The 9,407-nt window shown below is 41.1% G+C and overlaps 1 protein-coding gene across 1 annotated transcript in view; it reads right to left on the bottom strand.

Moving 5' to 3' along the window:
• Positions 1–675: 675 nt before the first annotated feature.
• Positions 676–9,407, bottom strand: part of RMDN2 (regulator of microtubule dynamics 2) — a 67,744-nt gene continuing 59,012 nt past the window's right edge. Inside the window, exons 11-12 of the mRNA XM_040623120.1 lie at positions 5,915–5,964; positions 676–4,834 (exon numbers count right to left, since the gene is read on the bottom strand). Coding sequence (XP_040479054.1) covers positions 4,825–4,834; positions 5,915–5,964 — 60 coding nt within the window. The 3' untranslated portion in view covers positions 676–4,824. The remainder of the gene's footprint in view (positions 4,835–5,914; positions 5,965–9,407) is intronic.

Genomic DNA, 9,407 nt, shown 5'->3' with positions numbered 1-9,407 from the left:
GCTCCCTGTCACATCATCTCCGAGCAGAAATGACCCTTAATTTTCTTTTTTAGGAAGCCTAGGAGCTGTGAAGTGCTTTTGTGTTTCTTAGTGAACACATGTTAATTGAGTGCATACTGCTAGACAGGCAATACAAAAGTGACTAATCCATAGTCCTTGTCTTGCTGAAGATCTGATGGCTGGTCAGGCTAACAAAGGACACAAAAAGTGCCTTGCTATTTGGGGAAGGAGAGAGCACATCTGGTTATGTGAATCAGGAAGGTTTTATGGTGGAGCTTCTGTCACTTGAGCCAGGGCTCGAGTGGGTTAGAGAGATGTCCACAACTTGGGGCTCAATTGCAGGACCCTGAGATCATGACCTGAGCTGAAACTGAGTTGGACACTTAGCCGACTGAGCCACCCAGGCTCCCCTGACTGGGACCTTTTAAAAATTAGGGCAGCCAATGTTGGGTTCCAGTGATTTCATACACACCACGGTGTGACTGGTCTACCTGACAGGAAGTGGTTGCCCACTTAGGGCTCTGCGAACAGCACAGTTGAGTGACATTAATAACTCCTAATGCTGCTTCTACTTGTGATTTTCAGCAGATTCTTTTCCCAGTCAAGTTTCCCAAATTTAAATTAGTTGGGTTATGTAAATCTAAAGTATTCAAGAAGGAAGAAAGGTATAATTTAATTCTTCGTATGTAGACTTTATTTGCCAATGCTTAAGAATGCTGTTTAAAAACAAATTATCTGAGTTGTAACCAAAGTCTAATTAAATAATTTCATAGTACAATTGTTCAACTTGTTTTGTATTATAGAATGGATACATCTGAACATTATAGAAACTTGTTTTAAAAAGCAATTTAATACGTTTGAGCTTGCTGTATACAAAATAACGGTTTAGAGGACTGAGAAGTGCTCCAGAATGACAACTCCCTGAAGTTACAATTTCTGTTCTTCAAAATCCAAAACATGGATGAAAACGTATGAATCAATGGTTATCAAGATACTGGACAGCGAGAAAGAAAGGACAGTCATGGCTGGGAGACTGTAACAAACAAGGTAAGCCCTACAGTTGGCTGGGGTTACTGCCTTAGGACAGTTTCCAGGCAACAGCGCACAGAGGGGGAGCCCGAGAGGAGCCCCACAACCTCCTTGGGTGGAAGAGACAAACTGATCAACAAAATGCCCATCAAAATCCCAGGTAGATTTTTTTTCTTAGAAATTAAAAATTGATTCTAAGATTCATATGGAAATGCCAAGAAGCTAGCACAGCCAAAACAAGTTTGAGAAGAAACAAAGATGGAGGAATAACAGTTCCTGATTTCAAGAGAATATAAAACCACAGTAATCAGCAGTGTGGTACTGGCATGAATACTGATAAACAGATCAATGGAACAAAATAGAAAGTACGTCCGTTTATGGAAAACTGAGTTCTGACAAAGGTGCAAAGGCAACTTGGTGGGAGAACGATAGTCTTTTCAACAGATGGTGCTAGAACAATGATATATCCATATACACAACGAATGAACTTCAATCCATACCTCATGCCATATACAAAAATGAACCCAGAATGGATCATAGATTTAAAGGTAAAACTCCACATACAAAGTTCCTAGAAGAAAACATAGGACAAAATTTTTATGACCTCGGATTAAGCAAGGATATTTAGAAACACCACCAAAAGCAACATACATGAAAGTATAAATTGATTCATCAAAATGAAAAATTTTTGTCCTGTCAAAGACACTGTTAAGGAAATTAAAAGATAAGCCACAGAGAAAAAATATTGGCAAATTACCTATCAAATAAAGGACTTCTATCATATAGAATATATAAAGAATTCTCAAAATTCAATAAAAAAGAAAACAAGTATCTTAATTAAAATAATGGACAAAAAAATTTGAATAGATACTTCACCAAAGATATACAAATGGCAAATAAGCACATGAAAAAATACTCAATGTAGTTTGCCACTAGGGAAATGCAAATTAACCCCCAATTAGATATCGCTACACACAGAGCAATAGCTAAATTATGGAGAATGACCATACCAAGTGTTGTTAAGAAGGTAGGGGAAGTGGAACTCTCATTCATAGCTGGTGGGAAGATAAAATGGGATAACCACTTTGGAAAGCAGTTTGACCATTTTTTAAAACGCTGAACATAGATCACATGATTCAGCCATTCTACTCCTACGTATGTATCCAAGAGAAATGAAAGCACATGTCTATTTGAAGAATTTATATGAATATTCATAGATTTATTTGTAATAATCAAATACTGGAAACTTCCCAAATGTTCATCAACAGGTGAATGGAGAGAAACAACTGCGATATGTCCGTGCAATAAAATACCCCAACAATAGAAAGAACACACGACGAGATGAACGAATCTCAAAAGAATTTTGAGTGAAAGAAATCAGACAAAAAAAGAGAAAACATAACGTACAATCCCAATTATATAAAAGTCTAGAAAATGCAATCTAGGTGACAGAAGGCAGGTCAGTGGTTGTTTGGGGATGGAAGGTGCAGGGAGAGTCAGGAGGGAGGGGTTGCAAAGGGTGTGAAGGAACTTTTGGGGTGATGGAAATGTCTGTTACCTTGTGGTGATGGTTTCAGGGATACACACACACACACACACAATCAAGTTATCCACCTTAAATATGTACATTTTGGTGTACATATGCCAATCACACCTCAATAAAGCTATTTTTGAAACTAATGACATGACTTTGGGTACCTAGAGCAAAATCCTGGCTTGGAAGCAGCGGAAGTCATGGAACAGCAAGATATTAATGATACTTAGTTCTGAAATGTGACCTTGTCTCTAACTGTGAAATAAAATATTCTTGTTAACTGTCCAAAAATAGGCCATAAAGTCTCTACGGAAGCTTTCCCACCACACAGATCGAGGGGAACGCATCCTTTAAAACAGGTTTCACCACGTCTTTTCCTCCTTCCTATCTTGGGAAAGGAGAAGGAGGGGAATATGAAAATAGATTTAATATAAGGCAAGATACACAACAGGCTATTAGAAATTTATGTGACCCAGAAAATGGATATCAATATCCAAAAAATAAATACAAGTTTTTTCTTTTACCCCCACATCCCTTTGGACCCCCATTTGCTGGCAGGATTGCACAGTGGTTCAGACTACAGCGTGGACTGAAGCAGACGGCCCAAGTTCAAATCTTACGCTGAGCCCCGTGCGGTATTTAATATCGCCTGCCTTAGCCGCCCTGTCTGTAAATAGGGTAATAGCAAAGGTTCCTTCTCATCACGCCGCTGTGAGGATTAAATGAGTTGCTGTAGGTAAAGCACTTAAAACAGGCAGAACCATGGGTTAACACAATGCAGTGCTACCATTCCGGGAGCCCCTAATCTACGACAGACATGCTGGGCTGCCATCAGTTAAACGTAACTGGGCTCAGAGAAGAGGGCAGAGGGCACAAGATTCCGAGAGCTGGAACCTAGTCCTGGCTCGGCCAGTGCCCAGCGCCCCAACCCCTTCCATGTGATCTACGCATCAGAGCTTAGACTGTTTACTGGGGAGAAGGAGAAGGCTGGTCTAGAAGACTGTCTCCACGGTCCCATCCAGCTGTTAGTGCTGCTTTTTAGAATTCAGAATTATACAAATATTATCAAATGAAAAGCTTTTTGACAATTGTAAGGATGATTGCTAAAATTTTAGCAGAACGCTGACTTAATGTTTTATGAGAAATTTAAACATGCAGTTTATGATCTTCTGGATCAGAACCTCCCCTTTTCAAAGCTGTGCGTGAAGTCTCTTGGAAGTTTAGGAGTTGGAGTATCTTGCTTGTGGTGGACGGCGCACCGCTAGCTTGGCCTCAGGGACCCCCGGAGAAATCATTTCGGAAGTGCTCTGGAGCAATGCTGTCTTCTCGCAGGCCAGCAGCATGAGCGGCGAGTGAAGCAACCACGGAAAGAAAGCTACAGTCAGTTCACGTGACTCGCTTCGTGGGAAATTCACTGGAGTATTACCATCTACAATAGAGCTGCCATTGGAGAAAAACACTCAGCTTTTCAAAGGGGGCAGATTTAATGTGGAGACTGTGTTCCGTTGTGACCTAGACCACAGGGCTTTAACGTTCATTTGAAGGGGATCCAGGAGAAGCATGACGAGGAGGGAGACTTCCTCTGCTANCATCCTGCTGAAGAAATTGTCGAATGTGTCAGCAATTCCTGATGCTTTAAAGGTTCCAGTAACTTTTAGGAGTGTTACACTCCCGTTGGGGTCAAGTCCTTATCCAGAAACTGGATCACTCCACCAAGGGACATCAGCCTGTCCACGGAAGACACATTGACTCCAGGGACCAAACAGGAATTTTGTTAAAACAAATGCAGATCGGTTCGATGTCCCTCATATTTCCTAGCAGAAGTCTTTGCACTGCTCTCCACTGGGATGAGCTGCTCCCACGTGGTTGATTCTGTCATTTGCTGCCAGTGACAATCACCTGTCTCAACTGGCCCATTCCTTGAGCTCTTTAGAGAGAGCCAGAGGCATCCGAGCCTGTGGATACCGCGTATCTGAGCAGGGACCTACAAGACTCCTGTCGCTTCCAGCTGGTGGTGTCAACATTAGACCAGCTGTCCGAGTTTGGGCAAGAATCAGTCGAACCCATTCAGGTATCTCGATGGGTCACTGGAAAAGAGGGAGGAACCAGCTCATTGTGATTAAATGGCATCTCTAGGCCAGGGCTTGAAATCTTGAGTGTATAAATGTGTGTATGTGTTTGGGATCGCAAGCAGGAAATTCAAGTTTTGACCCGATTTCCAGGATGAGGCTGGTTGAAGTGCAGTGAGGAATCTTTATAGATCACAGCGAGCTAAGTTCAACGAAACAAAAAATCCTTTTAGTTTATTAAAAATTGGGAAATACAAGAAATAAAATGCAACTCCACAGAAATATGAACTGCTACCAGATTAGTATCTTTCCAGGTGATGCTTTTTCGCACACGTTTTCATATAGCCGAGATGACATGTACACACTACTTTGCCTTGTACTTGCTCTTAAGATGATTCGAGCGTTGCACAATTTTTGTAACGTTTTCTATGTCAAAATAATATCCTGTTGTAGTTTTATCCTAATATGGTTATATTCTCATACGGTGCTTTTTTTTATCATAGGACTTAGCGCTCTGCTATAATAAATAATGTTGTTATAAACATTTGTGCATAAGTAATTGCACTTTTTCTCTTTAGGACTATTTCCCTGAAATGACATTTCAAGGTTAAAGAGTTAACACATTTTTAAGGCTCAGGATACATTGTACCAAATGTTTGTGTTTAAAATACCCTTGGGCCAGCTGTGGTTGAGAATGTTCCAAACTTGTGGCATCATTACCAGCACTGAACATCTCTTGAAAGAAAAATTCCTTGCTAATTTGATGACAAAACAGTATCTTACTGTAATTTTACTCACATTTCTGATTACTAGTTACAAAGTATTTACTCTTTTGTTTTTCCTCTTCTGTCAACAATTTGTTTATGACCTTTGCCCATTTTTCTCATTTTTCATCCACATTAATGAAATTTTGTTTTGTAAAGTCTCCCATTGAAGCAGCAATAAAACACTCACTAGTGTTCATTTAATTGAATTGATTTAAATATTTTATTAAGAAATATTCTGAAGACTATAGTTTATTGATAGGAAAAATATAAATCATACATGTTTAAAGATCATTTTGTACTGACATTATGGGAACCTGATTTCTCCAAATAACATGATTAGTTTCGAAGTGTTACTATTGGAATGCATTCTGCAGAAACGCGGTTTTACCTTCAAATCTGAGCACATTACCCTTACTTCAAAAAAGAAAAAAGGATAATAAAAAACACAACTTGGATTAGTTTAAATTTTTAGTAGACCACATCTGATTTGTTGAAGAGTAAGCTCTTTTATTTACCTCTTCAAGGACGTGCTTATTTTTTTCACTTCTTTCTGTGCATCTTTATCCTATAAAGAAAATACAAGTACACAATGAAATTTCACACATTGACCCTGCTATTCTGGGTACTTTGAAGCAATCTTTGGTGGAGTGAGGCGATACTTTCTGAAGGACCACTACAAAGAAATTACAGATTTCTTAGATCCGGGCATGATTCAGATCTCTGAGAATACATGTCACGTGGAGAGCTATTTCCAGGCTTTTCCCCCACCAGGCCTGGAGTGGTGGGAATACAGGGAGAAGAGAGCCTTCCGTGTAGCGGACACACTCAGTATCACCAATGTGCTAATGGTTAACTCTGTTTTCTTCTTCAACTTGTACCACGAGGAAGAAGTCCCAGCCCTAGCAGAAGGATCTGAGGAAATCTGAGATTCTACTGCAAGATCCAGACTAGCAAATAAAACTTTCATTACTGACTTTATCAAGTAGTTTACATTTAGGATGAAAAACCATGTAATATGTTTTTTAGTATCGCACATGTATTGTCATTTCTTTAAAACAAGTGTGGAGGTTAGAAACAGTGGCAGTAAATTCAGACTGCAGGGTACTCCTCTATACTTTTGCATTTAACATTTATGGAGGGGTGCCTGGGTGGCTCAGTTGGTTAAGCTCAGGTCATGATCTCGGGTGCTGGGACCGAGCCCTGTGTTGGACTCCACGCTGGGGAATCTGTTTCCCCCTCTGCCTCTCCCTCCTGCTTATGCTGTCTCTCAAATAAATAAAATCTTAAAAAAAAAAAAAAACCCAAACATTTATTGAGCACCTAATCAGAAAGAATTTAAGGGATGTAACAAATTAAAATAAACAGATGAGGAAAAATGAACAAGTAATATTTGGAAGTAGCTGTTAGATTAAAAAAAAAAAACCAAACCTGGAAGTTCTTCAATAGTTTTACTCATAAAGTAGTGTCTGATCAATAGGATGTCTGCTTCTATCAAATAAATATTTTCTGAAGGTTGTGAGAAAATATGACGAATGAATTTAGGGCATTAATGTATTATTTAAAAGAACGTATAAAAAATAAGCTGTAACCCATGTTTATCTTTGCAACCCTACGGCTAGCTGAGTGCCTGGCACCTGGAAGTCTCGAAACGGATGCCTACTATTAGCGGTTTGATGCTAGAACATACAGTAACATTTTCCATCAATTAATTTCCAGGACTCAGTTTCTTACAGAATAATGACATTCATGAGAGAATTATTTCAATCAGATGCCTAAAGAAATGAAAATGCATAAACCATAATGAAAGACTTAAAATTAGGATCAGAGCGTAGCAATATTTGCACTCACGCACCACAAAGAATTCCTCCAACCTCCACCCCCATTCAGCTGGCAGTGAATGCGCACACTCACACACCCACAACATCCCCCCCATTTCACCTCTTTCCCAGGGCCTCCATCCAAGTACTTTATTTACTTATGTTTTTATGTACAGAGGGTACTGGCAGAGCTTTTTAGCCCAAAATGCCAGCTAAAGCCACCACCTCCGACCATGCTCTCCTCTGGTAGAGTCCAAATTATATGTCCTTTACACCATCAATCCTCGGGGGTATTCCTCTTTGACTCAACCTCTCACCTTCTCCTTTTTTCTCAGACATTTCTACAGAACTCCCTGATGGGGACTTGTTTTGAAGCCACTTTTCCATCACTGGTAATGCATTTGCTGGGAGAATATATTTTGGGGGCAAGGGGAGAGGATGAGGGATATTACTGACGGAGGGGCTAGAGCCAATGGTAGAAGATAATTGCCCTCTACCACTTCTTATAGCTGTTAAACTCCTGGTCACTCTCCTCCTTAGGTTTATTTTTTTATGACTTCAGCACCTGGGTCATTCTGCACACCGTCTGCCATCACTGTTGGAGACATCCTTGTCCTTGTGGCCTGTGGATCCCAGCCTCCCAGGAGTTGGTCTCCTCATCTTCGATGTTCTTCCCCACCACCCCCGTGAGCACACCCTGGGCTGCATCACGACCTAGAACTGCTCTACGTCTGAAATAGGCATCCTGCTCTCTGAACACAACTGCCTATCTTTTCGGGTCGTTTATCCAATCACTCTCAATAACACCAATTTTTCAACTTCTGCAGGTTTATTAAGTGATTTTTCCCTTACTGTTCTCTATCGGCTTTCCCCTGCCTTGACTTATTTTCTACCCACTTTAGGTCCTACATCCATCAACTCTCTTAGCAAAAGATCAAAACCGTTTCTCTGTCTGTGGCGCCTGCCCCGGTTCTCTACAAACCCACACGTCTACAAACCCACTGAGTTTTCTATTGAGGCCACGACAGAAAAAGAGGACCGTGATGTGCTCTAGATCCCTTTCTGACCTCCTCAGGACCTTACTCTATCAATTACGTCCTCTCTCCCCAGTCTTTCTAGAACCCTGCCTTCTTTGCTGGCCCTTTCTCATCATTTAAATATGCTCCCCTATTTCCCATCTAAAAAAATATGATTTCTCAACTCTGGCACCACCTTAACTGCCACCTGACCTCTCTCTTCTCCTCGCCATCAAGTTACTGGAAGGCGCCTACACGTCCTGACGGCCTTTTCTTACCTCTGGTGCTCTGCACTGTCTCTGTTTCTATCGTTCCACGGAAACAATCTGGGTGAAGAGCCCCAGTAACAGAGACACCATTAAATTCAGCTCATTCCAGTCCTGACTTCTTCAGAGTGTCTGACAGAGGTGACCACTTCCCCCATCCTTTGGCTTCTGAGGCCCCGTCTCCTGTGGCCACTTCTTTCCACCTCACCTGCAGCTTCCTTTTCCTCCTCCCCTTCCATTATGTTGGTGTTTCTCAGAGTTGATCCTTGGCCCGCTGTCTTTCAAATACTCCATCGCTTTACTGGGTGATCTCTGCCATCTTGTGGCTCCAGGCCTCAGTTATAAGATAAATACACAATCACTTTATGGGCTAGAAAACCTCACAGACACAAACTTAAAAGGTCCATAACTGAACTCACTTTCTCTACCAAATCTGATTCTCTGATGTCCCCTAGATCCTTAAAAGGTACCTCCATCTACCCTGGTCAGTTTCTAAAGCCAGAAACTGAGATCTCATTCTTGAGTCCTTTGTCTCCTGGAAATTCAATTTCTACATCTTGCAGAGAGTACCACCCACATATCTGTTAAATTTGTGCTCTCCTTTCACTCCTTACTGCCATCATCTTGGTCTGGGTCACTGGCTCATGCCTGCGTTATTGTAGTAGTTACCTAAATGGTACTCCTTCTTCCAATTCTGCTCCCCTCCAAGCCGCCAGTCTCCACATGGTAACTAGTGTGCCCTCCCCCAAACCTCATTGTGTAGACTTGCTGCTTAAGACCCTGTAATGGTTTCCCCTTGCCTTTAAGAAAAAGGTACACAAGGCTCTCATCTCTTTTCTCCCTCTACTACTCAATATTTCAGCCATACTGTACATCTGATTCAATGCTTGTAGGCATATTTGTGAATTC

Source organism: Ursus maritimus, unplaced genomic scaffold (assembly GCF_017311325.1).
Source record: "Ursus maritimus isolate PB19 unplaced genomic scaffold, ASM1731132v1 scaffold_6, whole genome shotgun sequence".
Lineage (NCBI taxonomy): Eukaryota > Metazoa > Chordata > Mammalia > Carnivora > Ursidae > Ursus > Ursus maritimus.
This window is presented reverse-complemented; position numbering and strand designations above follow the sequence as displayed.